Source organism: Hipposideros armiger, unplaced genomic scaffold (genome assembly GCF_001890085.2).
Source record: "Hipposideros armiger isolate ML-2016 unplaced genomic scaffold, ASM189008v1 scaffold_591, whole genome shotgun sequence".
NCBI lineage: Eukaryota > Metazoa > Chordata > Mammalia > Chiroptera > Hipposideridae > Hipposideros > Hipposideros armiger.
The window spans coordinates 278480-305866 of record NW_017731941.1 but is presented as its reverse complement, the minus strand read 5'-3'; the positions used below and the strand labels follow the sequence as shown (position 1 = coordinate 305866).

Genomic DNA, 27387 nt, shown 5'->3' with positions numbered 1-27387 from the left:
AACTCCCCTCTGGACAAGGAGCTGGCCTTTTCCCCCAGCATGCCTGCCTGGACGAAGCCCCAGTAGACTTTGTTCTTAGTGTCTCTTGACATCACAGTCAGGCATGCAGCTGACTCCATCAGGGCCTTCCCTTGGTACATGTGGTATGGGCATGTTCTCACTTGGTAGACATGTGTGTGGTACATCTTAAAAGGGACAACACTAGTTTCAACCATAGCAAAATCAGCTCCTGTGAGTACTGACTGAAGAAAACTTCCAAGTACAATTTGAGCTAAGGTGGATGTGTGTGTATATTTTTTATTTCATTCTCTTAAGATCCATTTGTTTCATGCTTACTGTGTGCCAGTGTCAAGTCCTATATTAGACCTTTTACATAGGATATCTCATTTAATCCTCAGGTTTTTTTGATATAGGGACTATTTTTATCTTCATTTTATAGAAACTGAAATTAAGGGCCGGCACAGTGGCGCATTGGTTAAGAGCTGGTTTGGGATGCCAGAGGGCCCCGGTTCGGATTCCACATATGAGGGCCAGTGACACTGCCCTCTACAGCTAAGATGCTGAACAACAGCTCAACCTAGAGCTGGGCTACCAGGAGTCGCCTATGTCGGCAAAGGCTGCAGCCCCTGCTGCAGTGGGTTGCCATGGGCTATCATGCGTAGCCAGCGTGAGCGGCCAGCAGCCACAGTGAGCGGCCGTCCAGAGGCCGGCAACTGATCTGCCTCATCTGGGAAGAGCGCAATGATAATACCAACATGGGCCAGTGAAGCAATGTCCTCCACAGCTAGACTGAAGAACAAAAGAACAGCAACTTGTCTGTTCCCCTTCCCTCAATTCCCCAGCGCTGTTCCCATCCCCCAATTTCCCAATTAAAAAAAAAATCTTAAAAAAAAAAACCACTGAAATTAAACTAGATAAAACAAATTACAAAAGTCACACAGCCAGGATTCAAAGCAAAATTTGAACTAGCTTCACTCTAAAGCAACATCACACTGCTTCATATATACATACATACATATATGCATATACATATATACATATGTGCATATATATGTATATGTGTGTATACATATATATGCGTATATATATATATACATATAGAATAGAATAGAATAGAATAGAATAGAAACCTGTGGTACAAATTTTAAAAGAACAATAAAAATATACAATGAAAATTAAACCTCTCTCTTCTGTCCCCTTGCCTGGAGCCCACCACTATAAACAGTTTCTTTCTTTTATAAAAAACAGTTTTATTGAGATACAATTTGCATACCATACAATCACCCATTTAAAGTGTACAATTCAGTGTATATTATAGTATATTCACAGACTGTGCAACTATCACAATCAATTTTAGAACCTTTTCATTTCCTTCAAAAGAAACCCTGTACCTCTTAGCTGTCACTCCCTAGTCCTCCATCCCTTCCAGCCCTAGGCAACCAGTAATACACTTTTCATCTCTATAGATTTACCTATTCTAGGCGTTTCATATAAAAGCAGTCATACAATATGTGGTCTTTTATGGCTGACTTCTCTCACTTAGCATGTTTTCAAGGTTCATCTATGTTTTAATATATATCCACACTTCATTTCTTTTTACTGTCAAATAATATTTTATTATATAAATATGCCATATTCTATTTATCCATTCATAAGTTGATGGACATTTGGATTGTTTCTGCTTCTTGGCTATCATGAACAATGAATGATGCTATGAACATTCATGTACAAGTTTTTGTGAACAGTTTTTTGAACATACTGCTTCTTATTTAAGATTGAGTCATCAACCCCTCCAAAAAGAGGTTGGGACAAATACATATGTATTTCCTAAAAGGTTCCACTCCTGATTTGTGCTAATGGCTTCCCTTGGGCAGCCCGTAAAGGGGCAGAGGGGCATAAGGAAGCTGCCTCGTCCTCCCTGAACTTATGCTGGAGTGTGGTGCACTCTGTGGCCTCCTGTCCTTCTGACGTCTGAAAGAGGGTCTCTAGGACTCTGTGTGCTGGCCATGGGAGGCACGCTACAGGCAGAGGATTGGCACTGCCTTATGGGTGTCAGTGAACTCTTCTTGCCATCTGAGAAGCCTACTTATTAGAAAAAAATTCCTTTGCACCATCTGTCAGCTGAGTAGCCCTAAGCTCCCAGGCAAGCTCACTTTACCCAACCTCCTAACAGCCTCCTAGGCCTGCAGCACATCCTCCCACAGAACTAGTCTCCATCTGATTGGTCCTTCACTGAGATTCAAGAGCTTTAGATCTCCAAAGCTACTATTTTCCCTTCAAGTGCTGGAGTTGGGAGGCAGATGGTTCAGATCTAGGCATGCCTCCCCTCCTATCATGGAAGCAATGGAGTCTGAATTCCATTCCTAAACTGAAAAGGAAGGTGCTAGTCGCTGCAGGGGACAGAGTGAAGGTGAAGTCTCAAATAACAACTGTATGGTTCCCATGGGAACCTCCATAATCATAATAATGGTTACCATTTTTTTAAAAAAGATTTTTATTGGGGAATTGGGGGGATGGGAACAGTGCTGGGGAATTGGGGGAAGGGGAACAGACAAGTTGCTGTCCTTTTGTTCTTCAGTCTAGTTGTGGAGGACGTCGCTTCACTGGCCCAAGTTGGCACCATCATTGCGCTCTTCCCAGGCTAGGTAGATCAGTTGCCGGCTTCTGGATGGCCGCTCACTGTGGCTGCTGGTGGCTCACGCTGGCTGCTTGCTACACACAGTATCCCATGGCAACCCACTGCAGCAGGAGCTGCAGCCTACACCTCGCTGGCGACTCACGGCAGCCCAGCTCCAGGTTGAGCTGTTGTTCAGCATCTTAGCTGTGCAGGGCAGTGTCACTGGCCCTCATATGTGGGATCTGAACCAGGGCCCTCTGGCGTCCCAAGCCAGTTCTTAACCAACGAGCCACTCGGCCTGCCCCAATGGTTATTATTTTTATTGAACACTTGTTATATGTCAGACACTATGTAATAGATTGTTTTCATTATTTTACAACTATTCTGCAAATTAGATATTATTATCTTAATTTTACAGATGAAGAAATTAAGGCTTAGAGTGGTGAAGCCCAAGGTCATGCAGATAATAGGGACAGAATCAGGATCTGAATCCAGTTCTGCCCACCTCCATAGACCATGTTCTTAAACACTGGCCTATCCTATTTCCCCATCCATCTGAGTTACTGGGAGAGGAAAGGCTTTGTGGTGACTTTTTAATGCAGAGCTTCCCAGCCTGTGTGCAGAAATAGTGATCTTTTCAGCCCTCCAGGGTCAGGTGGGTCTGGTACAGCTGGAGCCCATAGGCTGGTTTCCTCTGTAGTGAGTTTATCCCAGTATGCCATATAAATGTAATAATTTTCAATATGACTTGAAAAAGTTTGGGAAAAACTATATGAAAAGAAGGAAGAGACCCTTGGTTTCAAAGTCAACTTTAGGACTGGGCTGCTGGTCAATGAGGAGACAGTCTAAAGGAACAAGGCTATAGGCTTTATGAAAGTAGGGATCATGTCTGCTTTTGCTAAGCTTTATATCTATCCCTGGAACCTAGAAAATACTTGGCACATTGTGTCCATTCAAAAAGCATTTGTTGAAGAAGGAATGAACAAGGTTGCCTGGGCTTTGTGCCCAGCCCTGCTTCTCATTTGCTATGTGATATGGACAAGTGCCAAACCCCAACTTTTTCTAAATTTCTGTGGTCCTCTTGTATGGAACAGGGGGATTGGGGATTGGGTGTCTCTGAGAATCTCTCCAGCCCTAGCATCCACTAAGTACAGTGGAGAGAAGGCCAGACCAGGTGTGTTTGATGACTACACGTGTGTGTGACATGCCCTATGGTGATGACTATGTTTGACCTGAGGTGTGTGGTGAAATAGGTGAGCCAGGATATCTTGGCCTAAATGTAGGGGCCAGTGACAGATAAATCCAGAGCTGCTTAAAGGTGGAAGGAGAAGGTATTTGAAAATATATCTTTGATGAGAACTTAAAATAAGCAGACAAACTTCATTTCATTTGCCTCCTCTACTCTAAATTGGAATGCAGTGAAAACTTCAGGCTAACTGAGGATTTGGTGGGTTATATTTTTGTTAACAGATGGACTGTTTTGGGCCTTAGAGAATGAAAGCAGCCCTTTTAAGGACCCCTGGTCTAACTCAGCCCCTTTCTTCTTAGGAAGGCACATATAAGCTTATTGGCTTTGTGAACCAAATGGCTGTTCACTACAGCCAGGTCGGGAACCTGATCCCCAAAGACTCGGATGAAGGACGGCGGCAGCACTACCGCGATGGGTTAATGGCAGGTAGGCCTCTGGGCCACGCTGAGGCTGCAATCTAGTCTCCTTTCTCTGGTCACTCTAGGGAATAGATTACTAAGCCAGAACTTTGCAGAATCTCTACTTGTGTAAAGTCCAACAGCTGGCTATCTTGTGTAGGTCTGGGAGCTAACCCATGAGGCTCAGGCCAAGGAGAACCCTGGGGCAGGTGAGGTCTGAAAGGCAGGAAACCGGAAAGCCTGGCCTGCCAGGGGATGGGGGAGTGGGCCTGGATTTGGGTTTATCAGCAATATCCTACCAAGGTTCTCAGGAGTCTGCGAAGGTGATAGCTTCAGAAACAGAATTACTTGAAGAAGAAGGGCCCAAGGAAGCAGAAGCTGAAGCTGGGAGTCAAACAGATGTGCCTGCAGCTGAGGTACAGTACAGTATTGCTCTCCATCCTGTCCTGTCTCCCTCCAGCTGTGGATGGAAGCTTCAGGGGTGACTCACTGGTGGTGGGAGTCTGAAAGTGAGAAGTTAGAGGCCACAGGTGCCAATGCCTCTAGCATCATCACCCTCTGCCACTACTATCCTATTCCAGGACATGACTTCTCCCCACTCCCAATTACCCACCACCTTCTTCTCATAGCTGTGTACTGATCCTGTGGGTCTTTTTTTCCAGGCAGCTGAAAAAGTGACTGAAGAAGAATTGATAACTCCTAAGCAGCCCGAAGAGCGAAAGCTCACCAACCAATTCAACTTCAGTGAGAGGGCCTCGCAGACCTTCAACAACCCTCTCCGGGTAGAGCATCCCCCACCCAAATCACTTTACCTCACAGCTCTGCACTGTGCATGGTAGAAGAAGCAGGCCTGACGGACCCCAGCCCCAGCAGCCCTCAGTCTGGCAGGGTGACAGGGTAGACACCATGGTTAGTCTCTCCAAAGACAGCTGGGAGCATGTGTTCAGGCCCCTGTTAAGCCAGACAGGAGTGCAGAGGAAAGTAACAAGGAGGCTGGAGCCCTCCACTAAGAAAGTGAAACTTGAATTGGGCCTTCAAAAGAGGAGGTCAGGACCTGGGGAAGAGATAGGAGGCCAGCATGTGCTGGGGCTAGGAGCCAGTTTGACTGAGGTTGATAGTATCTGTGACAGACTAGCTGGAGAAGGCTAAAAAAGTAAGAATGGAGGACCCTGAGTACCAGGCTGAAAGAACCTCTCGGGGTTTCAAGTGAGAGACTCACGTGTATAAGGCAGTGTTCTATGGAAATGAATCTGTGAGTGGAGGGCAGAGGTCTATAAGGTAGATTTTTGGCAGCTCCTAATCATTTTGTGTCGTCCCTATGCTGACATTTGGTAATCTGGGTGATAAACAATGTAGAGGGAACATATTTTCCTGGTGGAACCAGACACCCCAGTATTAGAGAGAAGCCTTCTCAGGGAGTGGGATATTAGCCCAATGGCCTGCCAGAGGCTGTCCTCTGTGTCCTGCATCTGGAGGCTGGCCAACAGGCCTGACTTCTTGCAGATCTGTCCATCACCTCCTTGGAGTTTTCCTTGGTTGAAACTGGTACAGTCAAGCTTCACTGCCCCTGCTTTCTAGCTTAAGCTTCTCCTGAAGGAGGTTTGGATGGGAAATGTATGCTTTCACTGTATCTTTGGCCCTTTTAGTTCTCGGGCTCTGGCCCTGGCCCTATTTACTTCCCCAGTTCCATGTCTCACCCCACCCTCAGCTCCAACCTAAATGCCTCACCCATGGATATACTGTTGGGTTGAGTGAAAAGGAGCTAAGGGCTTTCTGTGGGTTTCCTGTTGTCGTTGTTCTCTAGGACCGAGAATGCCAGATGGAGCCTCCTCCCAGGGCAAACTTTTCAGCTACAGCCAATCAGGTGAGATCCTGAGCCAGTCTAAAAGCCATCACCCCATCCCACCCTCATGCATTCTTGTCTGGCTCAGCAACAAGGGAGACTGGTGTGGTCAAAGAGTCTGCGGGCAGTCTGCCCTTCTCATCCGTCTCCACCTTTCTGCTCCTTGTCCAGGCTCTGAACACCAGGCACGAGACTCTGGGTCTGCATCCAGTGAGCTCTGGATCAGCCACATACCCTCCAGGGCAAGGCTGACCAAACGGGAAACAGGCATAGCTTCTGGAAGTTCCTCTAAGACCAGGGCAGAACGTTTGTTCCCCTGGACTCTGTGTAGCCCATAGTACCCTGTGGCTGACCCTGACCTTCCAGCAGCCTTCAGTGTTCCTGCAGACCCTCCTTCCCCATCAGGTCCTGCTGGATAGCCATGCTGATTTAGGCAAGATATTGTGCCAGGAGACATGAGCTCAGGTGCCAACTCCACTGCTCATACTGTAAGATCTTGGCCAAACCATGTCACCCTTAATGCCCGTTTCTTTCTTTACCAAATGAGGATGACAAGCAGCCTGACAGGGTTGTTGGAGGTCTCTGAATGAGATATCACTGATGGACACTGCAGTGTGGAGTACTGGCTCATGGGTAAATTATTAAATGTAAAGTGTGCCTTTCTGGCCTCCAGGTGGCAGTGACTGCCCAACTCTGGAGAGCACACAGTGTGATCTGGGGCATTTGCCCAGCCCCAGATCCTTTCTGCTTCCACTGCTACTATCCTTGGGCTTCTCTTAATGTCAGATCCCGTTAACAGGGGTTCCCTTATTTTTTGTTTATCTTTTTATGCTGAGAAGCTGTGGTCTGTGCTGTAGACAGCCAGCCTGAGCTGATATGTCTATCCCGTCTCCATGGGGGGAGAAACTGTTTAAGTTTCCTAGTTCAGAGTCCTATAAATCACCAAGGAAAATGTGAGCTAGCCTGATGTTTGCCCATTTGTTTTGCCTGGTGGGGGTTGTAGGCTGGAACAATACTGATCTCTAGCTGAAAACCAAACCCCTGGGCTGCAGGGTGGGAAACGCAGCCCAGAGGTGCCCTGAGAGCTCTTTCATTCCTGTCCTAGAGCTGATGGTTAGCAGGGAAGACAGATGTTGAATATATAATTACAGTGGGCCAAGTAGAGGATGGTGTGGAAGTATGTGACAGGGGTTGACATGATCAACTCCTCAAGCCCTAAAGGCTGAAGAGGAGCTGGCTGGGTAATGATTATGCCCTGCATGACCCTTCTCATATTGCCCTTGCCTAGTGGGAGATCTACGATGCCTATGTAGAGGAGCTCGAGAAGCAGGAAAAGACCAAAGAGAAGGAGAAGACAAAGACCCCAGTGGCTAAAAAAATGGGGAAGATGGCCATGAGGAAGATGACATCTGTGGAGTCCCAGGTTTGGTGAGGGTTATCATGGCTCTGTCACAGATAATAACTGAGTGGGACCTTGGCCGCTGGGTAAACAGAAGCCTGGCTATCTGGGAGGACTTCACAGACACATAAAAGGGTGGGGGGCTAATGTTTAAGTATGAATAGTTCTTTCCTTGTGGGAAGATGTGAGGAGAGCTACAACTGCCTGTGACATACTACACCTCCCCCAAATTTTGTATAGGTCTGGAGGCTAGCAAGGATTTGATACTGTTGGGTTAGGGGGCAACAGAAGATATGAATGCTATTGAAAATCTGATGTACATCCTGGAAAAGCTGGGGCATCTTTCCAGGGTTGGGTGGGATGTGAGAATAAGGTACCATCTCCCTGGACAAGGGGTCGTGGAGTTTGGGAGGATGATTTGATCTTTGATCGTTAGTGCTTGGGTTTACTTGTGCTCAATTCTTTAGGTGAGTCTTCAGGGCTGACTCTTCATAAGTCAGAGCTGATTATGGGTACCAGCAAATCCAGACCAATGGGTGTGGCTACCCTGGGCTGGATTTACCATGAGGAGCCATATAGGAGTTGTTATAGAGGTCATGATAAATGGGTGTACTGTGCGTGTAGCCAGCATAGGTTTGGCAATCATCATGGAAGTTACAGTGAGAGGCCACTACAGGAAGGGTTACCATAGGGAGATGTTGAAGGGCCACATTTTCCCCTTCAACAGAGAGAAAGATGGGTCAGGAGCCAGAGTCCCAGTATGGAAATCAGGATGAGTTTGATTGGCAATGGAGTGGGAAGACTGAGGTCTGCAGGAAGCTAGGGTCTGAGTTCAGCACGTTGGAGAGCTCCCAGGCAGCTCTCAGGGACATGGTTCTGTTCCACCCTGAATAGAAGCCAGATGTGTTAAAGGAAGTTCTGCTTCCTTTGTCTGAGGTATGCCCACTTCCATTCAATTCCATGTCTCTGATAGTCACATTTTAGGAGAGGTTTGAGGGTTCCCTGCCTTGGCTTAATAGATACTACCCCAGCTCAGCTTCATTCAATCACAGACCAAGCACTTGGTGATCATGACTATGCTGGGTACTGGAACCCTGAGGTAAAAGATGAAGTTTTTGCCCTAAGGGTTGCCCTGTCCAGACCTTTGATTTCCCCTGCACCATTCCCTAGAGGTTAGGGGCTTCAGAGGAGTTGTTGGCCTAGGTTAGGGTTCACTGAAGATCCATCAGGGGTTTGGCTATGGGCTCTATGCTGGGACCATGGTTACAGAAAACTTAATTGCAGTCACAAAGACCCAGAAACCAGCAGAAAGGTCCCTGTGGCTGAGAATGAAAATTGTCCTTGGGTCTATGCCTTACCAGAGTTGGTGTCTAACACCCTCACTGAGGCAGTGGTACTACACTGGGTTCTTCCAGCTTGGCTGAAGTGGAAGGCTGCAATGCAGACAGATTCCAGCCCTCTGGACCAAGAAGCTGCAGTGGAGGCAGGACACTGTGTCGGAGGGAATATAATATACCCACCCCCACCACCAGTGAATACCTTAGTGTGCAGCCTCTCCCCAGGGGAATTGAGCTCTAACTGGGAATCCCAAGTACTGAGTCAGGCTGTCTGTGGAACTAAGTGGGAGTGGTAATTACCTGACCCCTTGCCCAGGCACAGTGCATGAACAGAGTGACACCCACTTCTCAGAGACGAGGGTCTGGTTAGATTGGTATAAAACTCAAGTGTGCAGAAGGAGAGAAAGCAGAATAACTTCATGACACTCTGTAGAAAGGTCTGTAGTGGTAGATTTCTCAGGTTTCTGTTCCATTATGTGGGTGAATGTACAGAATAAATGTAAGCTTGTCGATCTGAAAGATTAGGACAGGAATGGGGGAAAGGGCTCAGAGGCCACAAGTTCACTCAGAACCAATAAAAAGCTACGGCCACTCAAGTAGTATAGTATCCAGAACAAGGAAGGCAACAGTCCACCATACTCTCTCCTCAGAGCACATCTGGAGCCCTGAGTCTCCCAGGACCAGAAAAGGGTGGCCAGACTGGAGAGGGACTGGCTCTCTGTTTGGGGCTGAGAGTATGGGCCCTGGAGTCCACAGACTTGAGTTTACATCCTGCCTTTGCCACTCATTAGCTGGACTTATCTAAAACCTGTTTCTTCATCTGTTAAGACATCCTAATGACACATACTTTGCCAGATTGTCATAAGCACCCAAGATAATGTATGTATAGCTTCTAACATAGTATTTGCTTGGTGCTGATTGATAGTTGGTGCCATGCCACAGCTGATGGAGCTGGGAGGGTTCATCTGAAGAAGTGCTAACTTAGGGAATGAGGCACTGTCCCCTACATCAGAGGAGCTATTACCAGGCACATAATTTTCTGTCGCCAGAAGACAGAGAGTTAGGACCATGGGTCTAAGACCCAGGGAAATAAGTTTCAGCCAACAGACTGCCTGACCACAGAAGATTCTCCTGGAGACATGGGGAGAGTCATTTGCCAGGAAGATGCTGAGGGGAAAGGATTCCTGCTTTGAACCGGGGAGTAGGGGGAGTAGCTGCTACCAGGTGAACTCTGAGGACTGTGATTGTAAGACTACAATGAATGTCCTTGGTCAATTTTCTGAGATAAACTTGGAGTCAGTTTGAGACCTGACAAAAGGCACTCAAAGGGCAGTTCCCCATATGTGACTTTATAAGCCCCACCACACTGGTCTGCATCTTTCCTCTGACACCACCATCATCACCACCAGGCACTATGTTATTAATACCATGTGCATTACTACATTTAATCCTACAGTGACCCTATGACACAGGTCGTGTTATCCATTCCCACTGTATCACAAGTACTCTAAGACTCAGAGAAGTTAAGCAACTTGCCCAAAGTTGCTGCATGGCTCCTAATCCATAAAATGGGATGTGAATGCAGGTCAGGGTAGCTCCAGAACCCATTCTCTTAACCACTGCATGACACTGCCACTCCTGGGAAATCTCACCGTCTAGAGCCATGTGCGTGGCTCTCTGGAGCCACTGGTTCACTCCTGCTATCTGCCCTAAACTATTGTGTTTTTCTTGCCAGTCCTAAAGTTTTTGTGCCTTTAATAACATGCTAAGTGGTTCACCTTGTGGATTTATAGAATTTCACAGAATGATGATCCTGTTTTTTGGTTCATAATGAGTCATTTTTCTCTGACATGAAACTTCTTGCTTTCTTTTTGGTCTGGGCAGTGGGCAGGGCCCTGGATTAGGAGTCAGTTCTGCCTTATACTCTCTATGTAAAGCGTGTCTCTCTCCCCTGTCTGGGCCTCTGTGTCTTCCTCAACTCTTGACTAAATCCCTGAGGCCTTTAATGGGAACCTTTGCCATTGCCTGAGCACGTGAAAACTCTCTGTCCCCACCAAAGAAGCCTCCTTCCTGCCGTCGACTGCTCTCCCTTCCAGTACCTTCCCTTGGCTCTCTTCAATGCCCTGTCTTATGCTCAGAGATATGCCTTCTCCAGAATGAAAGAGCATGAGGCAGGCTCTGCCCAGGAGCCAAATCTGGCAGTGCAGACTCCTTGTGCCACTTGTGAGCTAGGCATTTCCAGGAGGGGTTGATGAGGTAGACTGGGCCTTGAGGCATGAAGAGATACCTTTACAGAGCTATCTGGGGTGGGTGGTATCAGAGAGGCATGGCTGAACCAACTGCAAGCCTGGGCTGTGGCTTGGGGCATGACCTTTTATGTGCTGACTTATGAGAACCTGTGGCCTCTGTATCTCCACAGAGTGATGATATCACCAAAGTGACCCAAGCTGCTAAAATTGTAGAGCGGATGGTCAACCAGAATACATATGATGACATTGCTCAAGGTAAGATTTGAAGATTTTGCCCGCATTAAAAATCCCTTGTACAAGGTGAGTATTTATTTGAATATCCCATGCTAGATGCAAGTGAAGAACAAATAATCCCTCCTTCCTCTGGATGTCACTAGGGAGACAAAACTTACATGGGTTAACCATGAATAATGGCATAAGAAAAAAAATGGGTGTAGTAATGAGATCTGACAATGGAGCAGCAAAAACAACTGCATCTTAGTGATTCAATGTCATCTTCCCAACAATCCTGGAAGGCAGGCAGAGCCAAGATTGTTACCCCTACTTCACACATGAGGGAGCTCTGGCCAACGCTATCTGGCTAGTGAAAGGCAGAGAGGGCCCAAATCTAGGCCTTGAGCTTCCTAATTCTGTGCTCTGTTCTCTACTCTGTCTGGCTTGGGGACAACATAAATGCTAGGATACGAACATAAACTACTCTGGGAATCCTCAGGAATGGAGGTAGGGAAATGAGAATTGAGTGGCAGCAATCAAGGAAGGCTTCAGGGAGGGTTGAGCTACATGCCAAGGGGTAAGCTGAGTTTGAGCAGGAGATTAGCTGAAGGGTAGATGTTCTGGGCAGGGGACAGCACGAGCAGTGACTCTGTGGTGAAAATGAATTAGAATGGACTCTGGGGACAAGGGGCAGCAGGCTCAGTGACCCAAATGGGCTTTGTTGGAAGGTTGTGAGTGTTTAGTCTGATGAGGTGATCAGAGCCAGTTAATGAGGGGCCTCGAATATCACACAGGGAATCTGAGCTTTCTCTGAAGACAGTTCAAAGATACTGTCCACGCAGGGACACAGCCTGATGAGAGCAGGGCTACAGGAGGATGTGATTGGGCAGAAAACAGGGACAGAGGCGAAGATGAGTTTCAGGTGTGGGTTGGAGTGGGCCTTGCCACACCTTACCCAGACTGCATCATAGGGGAAGGAGAAAAAGGAGCAGTTATAATAACAAGCACCAGCATTCCCTGGGAATAGCCTATGCACCAGGGGTGAGAAATTCAGGCTGTATTGTTGACTCTTGTTCAAAACCACAGCTACTGTGAGGTGTGAGTGGTGCGATCAGGACTCGAACACAGGCCCCTTGGATCCATAGCCTAAGCACTTCAGTGCGAGGCTACAGAGCCACTGAGCTGGAAGAAGAAACATTTCGAATAAACTTTCAATAGGTCCATGCCGGTGATTAATTAGTGATGAGGTGAAGAAAGAGATTGATTCAGAAATGCTTAAATCCTGGGCGCCTGGGAAATTCTGGTGTCTTGACAGAGCCAAGAAAACGGAATCCTTCCCAGGCCATGAACAGCACATTCCCAAGTGGCTTGTATTTCCCTAAGAGGTTGTGCATTTATTTGGAGCAGCTGCATCCCCAGAGTTGGCAGCTCCTCGCTGCTGGCTGGTCTCCTTTGCTGACAGCCTAGGGCCCTTCTTGGTGACTTGATGCTTATTGCTCACCCATGGGACATAGAAACCAGGGCTGCCAAGACCAGCAGCCTAAACAAGCCCCCTTGTTATCATTCAGGCTGGAAAACGACCTTGAGTGCTTTTCAAAGCTGTCAAAGTACACAGTAGCTCTGAATGAATTTGTCACTCACACAGCTTGGCTTCCTGAAACCCAGCCTCTGCAACCAGCCCCCAAAGGGCGGCAAGTGTGATTAATATCCAAGGAGAACTTGGCCTTGTTGAACCTTTTTCATTTATAAGAACACAGTCACATAAAAATGCATTGAACTTTGATTTTTTTTAATTGCATACTCTTTTCCCTCTGGGAAAGTATAATCATGAAGGAGAAGTGAAAACAGAGAAGTGTTACCAATTAGTCTCTCTGAAATGAGGCATTTTCAAAGATAGCCCGAGCTCAGGGATCTCTGATGTGATCAAGGCTCATGCCTCTGACCACTCTAATCCTTTTTTGTTCTAAGATATTTTTGAGGTTTGAATGTAATCCCACAGCCTCAAGGTGCGGGACATTGTGAGACATTGTCCTTGACAGTGTTAGATGAACGGATTCATTTTCTAATGGGTCACCCTTGGCTGGAAAGGAGAGTAAGAACCATTCACTCCTTTTGGTTTATTTCATTGCATGCTTTGAAGAGTCACTGGATGTCTGCTCTGTGGCTGGTCCTGTGCTCTGCACTGTGGATCCGGAGATGAATATCACATGCTTCCTGCTCTCTAGGAGCTGTCTGGTGAGGGAGACAGGCAAAAGGATAAATAGAGGCAACACAGTGTGACAGATGTTTCAGCAGAGGAGAGGCGCAGGGCTGGAATAGAGAAAGACATGAACTCTGCTCAACAAGAATGTGAAGGCCTCACAGAGGAGGAGCAGGTTGATCTGGATCTAGAATGAGTAGGAGTATGCCAGAAAGATATAGAGAAGTAGTACATTTTAGACACTATTTGATATAGAGGGTGTATGAACAGCTGGCCGGAAATGACATGGAAGGAAGGGCTGGGAGTCTTGGTTTGGCTAGGGAGCCCCTGTGTAAGGGGAGCCATTGAGGGGTTCTCAGTGGGGTGGAGGAGGTAGTATGGTGAGGTGACTTGTTCTTACTCTGGTAGCTCTTTAGAACATGGACTGGAGGAGTTACTGGAGGTAGGGAGACCAGTTGGGAGAATGGTGTAATGCTTCGGGTGAAGGCTACTGGGGCCTGAACCTGGGCAGTGGCTATGGGTTTGGAGAGAAGTGAATGGATTAAAAAGATAATCAGAAGGAAAATATGAGAGATGATGGAAAGAGATCAGACAAGAGTCACCCAGATTTCTGGTTTAGACAAGTGGAAGGATTGATGGGGCTTCTACCAAAGTTAGAGGAAACAAGAGGCAGGACAGTTTAGGGCAGGAGATGAACTTTAGTTCAGAGAACCCATGAGAGATCCAGGCAGTTTCACGATATAGTGTGGCATGGCAGTGGATATGAAGATGGGCAAACCTGGGATTTTATTTGTGCAATGGCTGCTTCATTGTAATTTACCTCCAAACACAATGATGACAATAATAATAACACATATAGAGAGCTTGCTATGTGCCAGACGTTTTTGTAAGTACTTTACATATACTAACACAACCAATCTTTACAAGAGTCCTTTGAGATAGGTACTATTACTGTTCCCACTCTGAAACACAAAGAGGTTCATTGCTTGGCCAAGGAGGTACAGACAGAAAGTGGTGGACCTGGGCTTGCCATATAGTGGCAGTCCCAGGGCTGACTCAGCCTGTGTGTGTTTAAGATTTTAAGTACTATGAGGATGCTGCTGACGAGTACCGGGAGCAGGAGGGTACGCTGCTGCCCCTCTGGAAGTTCCAAAACGACAAAGCCAAGCGCCTGGCCGTCACTGCCCTCTGCTGGTGAGTATAGGCATTGCCGCAAACCCAGAAAACCCCTGAGTGCCTGCTGGGTGCCAAGCCCCTGAGCAGGGCACTTCTACTGACTTGTAACATTATGGGAAAAAATGGGACTGGGATTTGGGGATCAGCCCAGGTCTCTAAGCTCAATAGCAGACGTCTTCAGTATTTATAGGCACCGGTGTTCATGGGAGAGACAAGTCCATTTCCTGGGCCAATAGGTTCACATTTCTTTTACAGGAATCCAAAGTACAAGGATCTGTTTGCAGTGGGACATGGCTCCTGTAAGTAATCTGGCTATTCTTTCATTTGCTCACTTAACCAGCAAACACTAAGTGCCTACTCAATGCAGAGTTCTTTACCAAGTGTGAAAGATACAAAGATGACTAGGATATAGTCACGGCCCTCAGAGTTCACAGTGTAATGGGAAAAACCAGCAATCACACCAGCAGTTAGAGCTGGGTGAAGAAATATGCCAAAATGAGACTTGAAGGAGTTATTATGGTGAAGAAAGAAGAGGTCACTTCTGGCAGAGGGGCCAGCATATGCAAAGGCCTGGAGACTCCAACAAGAGATATGGCAGGAAATAAAGCTGTGAAGGGGGCCAGGGTCAGCCCGCACAGGGCTTGGTAAGCCATTCCAAGAGGCTTGGCCTTTCTCCTGAGAGCAATCTTCTGACCTTCTCCAGAGGGAAAACCACTGAAGGAATTTGAAAAGGGCAGGGACACAACCAGTATAGGGGGGAATTGCAGGCATGAGACTGGAGCCCAGAGACCTGTATAGAGGCTGGTGTAGGCATCCTAAGGAGAGATGGCAGGATCAGAACCGTGACTATGGAAGGGGGATGAGAAGGGGGTTTGAGAAGCTTGAGAAGGTAGGCTGGACCAGACCTGGGGAGGGAGAGGATGGTGGGGGCCGAGGGAGGGGAGTTCTAATCAGACCTGGGAGCAGGCAGGGTGGGGGCAAGTGCTTGATGTTCACCACTATCACTTGGCCTCTGAGCCCTGGGAGACCACCATTGTCCAGGGTGTTCCTGTTCCTGCCAGTCCCCTCCCCTCCCCCACAGCAGGGCGTAGCACTGTGGTAACTATAACAATTTGCTTTCCCTTCATGTTCCTGGGTTCCCGCAGAAGCCCCTATCTCCCTGCTGGCCTGGACATTCCCCCTTCCTAACGGGAGAGGGCCCCACACTTCGCTGGAGCTGGAGCTCCCCAGGCTAACAGCTTGTTCTCTGGCTGGGAGGATCAGTTTCTGCAAACAGGAAAACCTTTCCATTCTCCAAGCTGCTGCTGGCTGGCAGGCTTACAAGCTCCTGGCCTCTGCCCCTCAGACTGCCTGTCCGCCCATTCTTTGACCAGGGTGGGGAAGTGGTGGGGAGGGCAAGGAGGAGTTGGTGTTTGTCATTCCTCTCAGGGAGACCTTGGAGCTGCTCCCGGTCTCATGGTCTGGGCCGCCTTTGAGGATACCCTAAATGCCCGCTTTGTGTCCCTATTTCTGAGGGTGGGCTGCTGCCAAGTGGGAAGCACCCTCCCCCTCTGGCAGGGAACTAGCACATTCCTCCCCCTCTGCTGCAGCTACTGGGCCTGGAACAGGGCCTGGGCGCTGGGCAGGCCCTCCCAAGAGTGGGTGTAGACTCCACGCTCTCTACCCAGGCCTGAGGTGGGTGTGTAGGGAGCTCCCCAGCAGGTGGGAGGAGAAACTGCCTCAGCTGTAGCCCCATCTTCCTCCCACCCAGGGCCAGAAGCAGGGTCAGCTGGTCAGAGTCATATGGAGACTGTCCATGGGAGCAGCCTCAGCCAGGAGCAGTGGGGGAGAGTAGTAACCCACCCCCCAGGAATAGATGACCTCAAGTCCGACAGGCCCAGCAGCCTCCTTTAGGCAGGCAGTCAGCCAGGAAGGGTCTCTGTCCTTTGTTGGTCCTTTCATCCACATCCACATGCCTGGGAGGTGCCACAGTCAGCTGTAGACCTTCTGCCTGGAGGGCCACTTCCCAGTGGTCTGACCACCTAATGGTGGGGCCAGAAGCCTCTCTGAGCCTTGGTTTCCTCATTGGCGATTCGGAGAGCCTGACATCTGCCAGCTCTGCACCCCAGGGCTGTTGTGAGGCACGCTTGAAAGAAAAGCAGTAGATGTGCCCTATGAGCTGTGGGATTACCCGTACATAAGGACAATCATTGCTGATTTGTCTATCATTCTTTCCCCTAGCTTGCCTGCAGTATTGTCAGGGGAACTGAGCAGAGAGAGAAAGGAGGCTGTTGGGACAGAGAGGAATCAGACAAGGCCCCTACCTACTCTTTGAGAAAGCAGGGCCTGGGGGCAGCAGTGATATTTGCTGTTGCTGTCATTGGCATGGGAGTTGTTGACCAGCTTTCAGATAGGCATCTCTTCTCCAGAGCCCCACATATCTCAGTAATGCTCTGCAGAGGCCTGAGCAGAGCCTGTCTGGGCTGGGACTCAGAGCAGCCCTTGCATTCACTTCTGCAGTCACCTCTGAGAGTCCCGTGCTCTTCTTGAGTGCTCAAGTGTCTCCCTGGAAGAAAGAGGGCCAAGCTGAGGCAGGCCAAGGGCACCCTAGTTACTGGACAGGGTCATTGTGGGGAGCAGGTAGCTCACCAGCATCATCCCATGATCTTTGTAAGCTCCCAGGTGCCAGCCTTCCATCATCAGACTTTGCCTCATGTGGACAAACACTGGAGTGAGAATTTGGGTTTGACCCTGATGAGCTCAGCCCAGGCCTCCTTTTGTCTGGAATTCCCAGATGTTTAGTCTCTGACCCAGCCAAATAAGCTCTATACCCTAGGAAGGATGGGGGCCAGTCCTCCATTCTGGGGACAGGGAAGGTTGTCTGGAGCCAGGCCAGGAACAAGTAGGTGGGGCAAAGGGAATCTGGGCAATTGCCTGCAACAGCATAGAAGCATTCGCATCTGCCTCTCCTCTGGGCTGCTGGGTGCCAGGTGGTGAACATGCCAGGCTGTGTAAGGGGTGCTCAAAGGGTAGAGACTAGCTTCTCCCTGGGGCCAGGCTCCAGGTTCCCAGCAGAGCGGAGGAAGAGGCTGGCATCAGGTGAAAGCAGATGGAGGAACACTGGAGGGCAGAGGGAGCTAACCAGTCCAAGAAAGGGGGCAAAGCTGGCAGGCAATTATGTTGGCTTGCTGCTCTGAAGGGGTCATTTCCAGCCCATTAGCCTGCTCATGGCAGGGGAATGGGGACTCCTCGTGGTCTGTCAGGCAGGGATAGTGGAACAGATCTTAGAAACTCTGTGTGGTCCTGACTAGCTATCACACAAGAGATGGGAAGAAGCTTCCCAGCTGTCCCTCAGCCTAGCCTCCCTCTGGGGAGAGCACCGTCAAAAGGAGCCAAAGTCAGGCCCTGAATCCTAACACTCCACTCATTCCCAACTCATTCCCACCACATCCCAGCCTGTCCCTGAGCCTGCCCAGGCCAGAGATACACTTGTAGGGATTTAAATCTTTCCATTTATTTGTCAGCTTCACTAATTAAGCAGTGTTAATGTCATTTACTGAAAATGGAAATTCATCCACCTCATTTCTCCCTCTTCATCCCGCACACGCAAAATCCATCACTCCTCGGCTGCAGGCTGCGTAAAATTTACAGGCCTAATTATATTGTCAGGTCTCTTTGTAAATACAGTCCATAAAGGCCACTGTGCTCACCGGGTGGTGTGCAAGGGCTTTCCTGTTGTTAGTTTAATTACTGGTTAGTTATTGAGGTTCCCAAATGTTTGCCTCATTTTCCCTAAATCAAACTAAATGTCCCGCTTGGTGTATTCTGTCTCCAAGACCTTGCTCTTACTTCTCACACTGTTTAAATATGACTTCTAATCGGATGAGTGCTTGGAAAAGCCCAGCTGCCCAGGAGGCTGAGCCCAGCCTGGCACCATGTCCTCTGGGCCATGCTGGTGGTTTGGAACCCTCTAGCACTGATCCCCTTTCTTAGGGCAGCCTTGGTCTGGACCCCTGCCTTTGGGGACTGTGAAAATCCTAACCCAAGGGGCATTTCTGTTCCTGGCATCCAAGGTGGCAGAGCTGGGGTGTGGGAAACAGAGGGAAACATTGTCATCATAAGAGCTAGGGATCATTGCATCCATCCTGCTGACTTCTAGAGGGACTGCTCCCAAACCATCCCAGGGAAAGGCACCATCTATGGGAGCATCTCCCTCTGATTCCTAAAAGTAGGGTTTGGGTCAACCTCCCCTAAATACCTACAAAATTAGTGTGCTATGGCTGCTATAACAAATGACCACAAACATAATGGCTTAAAACAATACAAATGTTTTATCTTATAGTTCTGGGGGTCAGAAGTGTAAAATAGGGTTCACTGAACAAGAATCAGGGTTCAGCAGGGCTTTATTCCTTTGGGAGGCTCTAGGGGAACATGCATTTTTATGCCTCCCCCCCACACACACACACCAGGCTGCCCACATCCGGTGGCTTGCGGCTCCCTTCCAGCCAGCAATTGCATCATTTTGACATCTGCTTCTGTTGTCACATCTCCTTCTCTGACTCTCTGCCTCCCTCTCTCCCTTATAAGGACCCCTGTAATTACATTGGGTTCACCCAGATGATCCAGGATAATCTCCCCCATCTCAAGGTCTTTAACTTAATCACATCTGCCAAATCCCTTTTGCTGTGCAAAGTAGCATATTTATGGGTTCTGAGGATTAGGACAGGGACATCTTGAGAGAAGCCATTATTTGGCCTACCACAGCCCCCCTCCATGTGCCTCTTGCATGACTTAATAAAGGCAGTCATTAGATAGCTGCTGCCTTAGAGTCAGCCCTGGGCTGGACTCATCTGGGGTACCACCCTAAGAGAGGAGGAGGCCTGCTGTCCAAGGCTGGCTTGGAATCCTTGTTTCTGCAGGTTGGCACCTACTCCCCTGTGACCACTGACCCACCTTTAGCATGATGCTCCGACATGCCTTCTGCCTGCCTTGGCCTCCCCGAATTTTGAGCAGGAGCCCAGGCTTCTCCTGACAGCGAAAACTCTCCAGAGTAGACCCCCATGATCTAGAGCTGTTACTTGTAGGGCAGGGGTGGAGCTGTGGGCCTAAGGTCCCTGCTGGTGGTTGCCAGTTCAAGAAGACATCCATCCATCCTGGGCACTACTCTGCCAGGGCCCTAGCAGAGGGAGCTGAGGGCAGCAAGAGGTCTATGGTAGAATTAAGCTACCCCTCCCCTGAGACCATGGCTTTCTGAGAACTGCCAGATCAGGCTCTAGGAGGCGGTTGATTCTCCTCCCCCAGATCTTGTGAATCATTCATTGAAGGGTAGACTTAGAGATTATCCAGCAGAGCAGGATTAGCAGGAGGCAACCCTCCCATTGGAGAGAGCAAGCCTGTGAGCCACACCAGATCATGCTCACTCCATCTTTTGGTAGTGGGCTAAGGAAAAAACCCTGCTCACGACCACCTGTAATAATGAGATATAAGTAGAGGAGCTCATCAAGGTGTGTGTGGGGGGTGGGGTGGGGGGGACTCACAGAGAAAAGGCTGAATGGTCTGGAAGGCTTCCTGGAGAAGGGCAAAAGTACAAAGTAGAGTAGGGGGGCTAAGGCCAGGCCAGCAGCCCTTTCCCCTCCTAGAGTCTCTGCCCCTTTATACAGTGGAGAGTGGGGTTGGGGGCTCCCATCTCTGTCACTGGACCCTTTATCCCTGCTTTGAGGAGCCAGAGAGTTTGTGGGATTCAGGACAAAGTACCCCAGGGTCCAGGGCCCCAGGCTCTGTAGCCTTGAGCCTGATGGTATTCTAACCCCCACTGGAAACTGAAGCACTGTAGGTAACCTTGATGCCACTGTTACTGTGGGACGGTTGGTGACCTGGCTGGTGACATCACACTGGGAATGTTAGAGGGCTGGGAAATGATGTAACTAGGACTGCTGGTGGCCTGCATGATCACATCATATGGGGACCATTGGTGGTCCGGGTAGTGATGTCATTTTGGGGCTTTTGGAAGACAAGGTGATAATATCATGTTGGGACAGTTGGAGGTTTGAGCTGTGATGTCACACTGGATATACTTGGAGGGCGGAATAATGAAGTTTCATAGGGGCCACTGGAGTCAGGATGAGAACATTATAAAATAAGGAAAGGAGAGGAAGCCCCAGTTCAATAAGAGTTTTCTCTGTTTTCCCAGTGTAGTTTGGCAGATAGAGCCCTGAATTGGAATTCACGAAACATAGAGGCTAGCCATCATTAGAAACTGTGATCTTTATCACAGGAGGGCTCATTTGGTTGCAAGTACCAGAGACCACTAGAGCCAGGTTAAGAAAAGGAGCCTTATTGTCTGGATGCATGTGGCCTGGGAGCTGAAACCTTAGTGTGATTGGTTGCTGTGTGTCCCTCTCTCACGAAATCCAAGCCCCTCTCTGCCAGAAGTTTCCTCTTACCATGCCTGACTGTCGTGTCCTTTACACATTCTGTAGACCAGATTCAGGAGGGATTGGATTGGCTTTGCCAGTCACCACCACCCCGTTAGGTATGGTGCCCCGTCTCCCTCCTTTCTCCACCTCCCTGTAAAGACCAGATTTGTGTTGTTTTCCTGAGCAGGGTAATTTTAGCTATAAACAGGATATTGGGGGTGGCAAACACCATGTGATGGGTCTGATACACTTGGGCACACCATTTCTCCCCTCTAACCTCAGTTTACCCATCTGTAAAACTAGGGGGTCATTAAGTCTAGCTTCTAATCCCATTAGTTCTGTGAATGGCTCAGGGATGTCCTCACTATAGAGTTAATAAGCCAGCCTAGGGCTTCCTATCCTCCTTTCCTGGCTTCACTGGTTATGAAGAGGGTGCTTGAAGTTTGTCTAGAGCAGCGGTTCTCAACCTGTGGGTCGTGACCCCTTTGGGGGGTCAAATGACCCTTTCACAGGGGTTGCCTAAGACCATCGGAAAACAAAAAGATATTTACATTACGATTCATAACAGTAGCAAAATTACAGTTATAGAGTAGCAACGAAAATAATTTTATGGTTGGGGGTCACCACAACATGAGGAACTGTATTAAGGGGTCACCGCATTAGGAAGGTTGAGAACCGCTGGTCTAGAGCAAGTAGGTCATCACTGCTGTCTCTCAAGGGGCCAGGTCCTGTGCCGCAGTAAGAGCAAGTAGGTACAGTAAGGAGAGCATCTGAGTCCTCAGTCATCCACCTGCATGCCCACCCACTCACCCTCTGTCAGTCTTGCCCAGCATCAAGGACAAATAGACATCAAGGGCATCTTCAGTAGCTCAACCTGTGATTCCCCAGCAAGGGCTTGCCTCATTCCGTAGCAGGGCCTGGCTCTCTCATCACACTAGGGGCTGCTGAGGGCAAACCCACACCTCAAGTGGAGTGTCTCTGTCCCTGCCAGGATCCAGCCCAGAGGGAGGCCCAGATTGGGTGCTCAGGATTTGCGTGGTGAATAAAAGGAGCTCCCAGTGACTGTCACACTGCCTAGTTCAAGCCCTTCATGATCTGGGTGGGAAAGAGACTCCCCTCAGCCAGGTGCAGATCTCTCCCTTGGAAAGTCAGCCCTTGGGGCTCACTCTGGAGCCCCACGGGTAAGATGCTGCCAGCTCTCCTAACCGCCCCCACCTCAAGGCCAGCTCCCTATTGGCTTTGACATATTGCCAAGCACAGGGTGACCCAACTTGGCTCAAGAGGATCTGGAAGACCCCCAGCTCCTCCTCTTTGTGAGAGGCTCACTTTCTCCAGAGTAGAAGCATTTCCCTTCCTGACCACTATGTGTATGGCGGGGGGAGGAGGGGCTCATTCAGCTAAAAGGTTGCTTTACCATAGGGCCCCCAAGATGGGGGGCTGTTCTAGCCTTCCACCTCGCCAGGTCTGGCTCTTTTGAGCTTGGGAAGGGTCCTGGGCTGGTGGCAGGAGAGCTGGACTTGAGAGCTGGGACTGGATTGTATTCCAGTGACTGGATTCATTACCAGGATAGGTGCCAAGTATGCAGAGAATGAAAGAGTGGGAAGCACTCCCTTGACATGCGGCAAGCAGAGAGGAGTACTTCTGCCCAGTGGTCCATTGTTAATCACCAAAAGCTGTGCCCAGGCCAGAAGGATGGCACAGTGGCCTATGGAAGTCTGACTGGCTGGTCAGGGACTTCTTGATCCTGGGAGCATGCCTAGAGTTGCAAATGGGGACTGAGGGGCCAGAGGGGATGGGAAGATGCCCAGAGGTAGCCAGTTTGGGACTCACACAGACAATTCCATGTTAGTCCAAACTGAACTCCTGTCCTTGGCTGGGAGGCTAGGAGGCACATAGGCATTTTGCAGACCTCTAAGGACAGCAACCTGCTCCTGGGTGGGGCATCTGAACCCTCTCTGAGGATACTGCTCCCTCCCAAGCCCACATACATTCTGTACTTAGCTGCTCCTTTAGCCTGCATCTCACCTTCCTGTACCTCAGGGAGAATAAGGAGAATGATGATCAATCCCTCAGGTGCCTGGTCACCTTTACTGATTGTTGGATCCTCCCATGAAACCTGAGAAGGGGTAGGCCAGATCTCATAATCGCATTTCACAGACAGAGAAGATGAAGCCCAGGGAGGGAGCCCACACTCTCTAGCAGAAGCAGAGCAGGGCAGGCCTTGTCCATCTGGTGGGGAAGGGGCATGGGGCTTGCCAGTAGGGCAGTTGGATCTTCCAACCACAGAGGCTCCTCTTCCCTGCGGCAGATGACTTCGTGAAGCAGAGCCGGGGCATGCTGCTGTTCTACAGCATGAAGAACCCCAGCTTTCCTGAGTACATCTTCAGCAGCGACAGCGGCATCATGTGTCTCGACATACATGTGGACCACCCCTACCTGGTGGTGGTGGGCCATTACGACGGCAACGTGGCCATTTACAACCTCAAGAAGCCGCAGTCCCAGCCTGCCTTCCGCAGCTCAGCCAAGTCTGGGAAGCACACGGACCCTGTGTGGCAGGTCAGCCTCGAACCAGGAAGGAAAACGTGGGTAGGGATGAGTAGGGTGTGCTCCTGGGAGCCACTAGAGAAGGGACTTTGGGGAGGAGAGGGCCACAGGGAAGAGGCTGGGGATGACAGATACTAGGTTAGAGGCCAAGGAGCTGGGTGAAGACGGGGCAGAGAAGGGCGGAAGGTGAGAATCAGGAGGTAAGAGGGTCTACAATAAGAGCTAGGTATGCTGCCCCAGAGCTCCCCTCAGAAGGGCCCATCTGCCTGCTAAGGATCTCTTAGGTGTGGTGATTAGTGACTCAGAGCCAGTGGCTGGAAGCCTCCAGGGCCTGACAGGCCTTTGCTGAGTATGCCAAGGGCTCCAGTTCCCTATCTGTGGGTTTCCTCAACTCCTCATAGGGCTCTCCTCTGCCATCTGGGCTAGATATGGGGGGGACTCCGAGACAGGTGTGGGAGTTGCCAGTTGTCTGCCTGCTTGGTGGGACTGTAAGACCTGGCGGGTCAGGTCTGACGCTGAAGCTTCCCTGTAGCACCCCTCTTCTCCATATGGACATAGAATGGGACCATTACCTGGACATTGGGGCTAGATTTCACCCTGTCTCCCATCTTATTGTACTAGGAGTGGACTTCATGGTTTCAGTCTCAATAGGTCTCTTAGCTCTGGCTTTGCAGGTCCTTCCTCTCTGTGTTCCAAAGTTTCCCCTCCTTCTGAGACTGTGTACTCTTACCCTGTGGGCAGCTCTGGGAGAATCCATGGATAGATTTCTGCCTCTGGGCTCATCAGGCAGTGCTGGGACTCTGTCCGTCTTCTCGTCTTCTTCTGCCCCCTGCCCTGACACAGTATGCAGTCAGGCTCCGCACCCATCTCTTCTGTTCCTAAGCTCCCTGAGTCATGTGGACATCTGCCCCAGGTACTGGCTCTCAGCTCCCAGATAGACCTGAGCGGAATGAGAACTGTCCAGGCACAGAGGACATGGTGCTCTCTCAGCTTCATCCTTTACTGAGAGCCAGGTCAGGGGGAGAGAGGCACCCTTCCCACTGAACACCCTCCCTGATACTCTCCACCAAAACAGGGGCCAGAGCTTGCAGCCTCAGGAGTTTCTCTCCACTGGAAAACCCACCTCCCAGTTCATTGCCCCAGTTCTTTGCACATGGAGATCTCCAGACATGGGGAAGATGTCTGTAGGGATTTTAAAGCCCAGGGAGAGGAGAAAAGAGCCTCTTTAACAGGACTGAACCAACATCAGCCCTGTTCTCAGTCCAGGGCCAAGCATGGGGCATCTCCGGTTGGCCTGACCACCCTCCTCAAGCCCAGGAGAGGGTGAGGGGACACGGCCAACCACCCTGCTCCAGCTCTGCTATGTTCTCTAAATCAAATAGCAGGTTAGGGGAAGAAATGGGGCATGCAGAAGACATATTTTCCCTTTCACTGGGCAGGTGCCAGAGAGACTAGAACCCATCTGCACAGGGGTGGCCTTTTGCTCTCCCAGCATCCTGTCAGAAAAACGGGGCTACTGCCTTTGCAAAACTGAAGACTCAGAGTTCTTGGCTAAAATCATGGCTTGGGACATAGGAGGGGCCTGCCTGTCTCCCTCATTTACTCACTTCCTGTTTCCTCTTTCCCTCTCATTCCCCGCCCCCCTTCATCATTCATCCATCTAATCATCCATTTAGTAACTCCTCCCTTTTTGCTCCTCTGAGAGCTGAGGATGCTTAAGGGCTGGGTTTCTGGAGTTTCTAATGGAGAGATAACCACAGCCACAGGCTGAGCAGGACAGGGATGTATGTTATGGGCAACAGAGGGCTCATGAGGGCACTAAGGAGGGGCACTCAGATTGTTCAGGATGGGGAGCAGGGCCAGGAGGGCCAGGGAGTTCTTTCTAGAGGAAGCAACACCTGAGCCAAATTGTGAGGGATGAGAAAGTATTAGATGAAGAAGGGTACAAAGGGGTCACAGGTGCAATGACACAGGGGCATCAAGCAGAGTGCCTGCTGGGAAACAGCACATCATTTGGAGCATAGTGTGAGAGACAGGGAGAGGGAGCAGGGCCTGAAACAAGCACAAGCACCCAGTTGTGTATGCTTCTCCAGCAAGTAAGAAGCTTGGACTTTATGGACTTTATTGGTTGGTGGTTTCAAATCAAGTGTTCATACGACAGTGGAGCTGTTCTGGTAGGATCAGGGTCCTACTTGTTTGAGGGTCCCCTGTTATTACTCCTCCTGTCCCCTGACGTACTTTCCTAAGGTTCCTAAGATTCTCCTCCAGCATAGTTTGAAAATTACTGCCCATCTATCAGAGGGTTTGGGGCAGAGGTCTGACTCAGTCGTGTTTTGTGTCTTGGAGGTTTTCCCTGGCTGCAGCATGAGAAATCTTGAAGCCTGAGCTAGGTCAGGAGCAGTGGAGAGAGAAATGAGAAGATAGGGTTCAGAGAGGTTGAGGCAGTAAAATCAATAGAAGGAAATGACTGATTTGATATGGGAAAAGGAAAGAATTGGTGACGATGCTTCCCGGGACTGGTTTGGAGTGCCCAGTAGGGCATCTGCCGAGGTGGGAAATGCAAAAGAGGGACAGGTTTGGCTAGAAGTTAATACAAGAAGCCAGAGGAGGAGTCCTACCAGGCAGTTGGCTGTATGAGCCTGGAGTTTGAAGGAGAGTCAGGCTGGTGAATGAGATATAAGAGACATCAGAGTCTAGGTCCTTCTCAAAGGGACTGTGTTTCAGGGAGACTCAACGAGGTGGTTGTGGATCTCAAATGCCAGGCTGGGGCAGACAGACTTTGTTCTGTTGGCAGTAGGGAGCCATGGAAGGTTTTGGAGCCAGAGAGAGAACTGTCTTTTCAAAGAGGACTGGGTTCCTCTCTCATGGCATAGGCTACTTCCCCAGGGAGCCTGCCTGAGTAGCCCAGCTCTGTTCTGGCCCCACTGTGAAGCCACAACTAGCTACACCCTACTCTGGTGTGTGTGTGTGTGTGTGTGTGTGTGTGTGTGTGTGTGTGTGTGTTTTCTGTGTAACACTGGGGGAGGTGGCAAGAAAGATAAATGAGCAGACACTGGGGTCAGGCAGGTCTCCCCTAATCAGATAAGGCGGAAGAGAAGGAATCAGTTAAGCAGCCTCCATTTTCTCCTTACCACCTGCTTCCTGGGCATTCATTCATTCTCTCAGCCCCATTAACTACCTGCACCTCCCCACACTTTATTGCTACCCTCCCACCTCCACCCCAAGAGCATGTGTGTGCCTAGCACACACTTACACATGTACATGCTCACTTGCAAATGCACAGCACCCCCCATGGGCATTAGGCTACTAAGTAGGGTGTGAAATACAATTTTCGTGCATGCTGGTGGCTGCTCCTTAAACACTCCCTGTGCAGCTCCCTAGCCCCTCTTATACTCTGGCCTTTGACACCCTTCCCCTCCCCCCTTTAAAGGGACTACCTTTACACAGGAAAGGAGGTGGTCTCAGCGTCAGGGTCAGCTCTGACTTGTGTCTAACAGGCTCTGTGGTGGTCTAGGCCCACCAGTGTAAGCACAAAAGAGCCAATGGCCCAGACAGGCCCAGGTGAGACTTGGCTGCCCTCCTGCAGCTCTGATCCACCAGGCCTGGGTGGTAGCTGGGGAGGGGCAACCCCTCCTTACCCCCACCCCCAACTCCTAGAGTTCCCCTCAACAGCCGTAGTGACAGCTATGGTTACAGGCAGCGCCACTGGGTTCCTGTCCTCTCTCACTGAGCCTCTGCATGGGAGGGTGGGGGGAGTGGTGGACAGT

The 27387-nt window shown here is 49.6% G+C and overlaps 1 protein-coding gene across 5 annotated transcripts in view; it reads left to right on the top strand.

Moving 5' to 3' along the window:
• The window catches only part of DNAI1 (dynein axonemal intermediate chain 1), a 60916-nt gene that overhangs the window by 21945 nt on the left and 11584 nt on the right, over window positions 1–27387 (top strand). For all 5 annotated transcript variants that reach the window (XM_019624443.1, XM_019624441.1, XM_019624442.1 and 2 more), the window contains exons 5-13: window positions 4166–4292; window positions 4568–4680; window positions 4927–5046; window positions 6069–6128; window positions 7396–7530; window positions 11263–11347; window positions 14582–14699; window positions 14937–14980; window positions 23385–23632. In XM_019624443.1, the coding sequence (XP_019479988.1) occupies window positions 4166–4292; window positions 4568–4680; window positions 4927–5046; window positions 6069–6128; window positions 7396–7530; window positions 11263–11347; window positions 14582–14699; window positions 14937–14980; window positions 23385–23632 (1050 nt within the window). The remainder of the gene's footprint in view (window positions 1–4165; window positions 4293–4567; window positions 4681–4926; window positions 5047–6068; window positions 6129–7395; window positions 7531–11262; window positions 11348–14581; window positions 14700–14936; window positions 14981–23384; window positions 23633–27387) is intronic.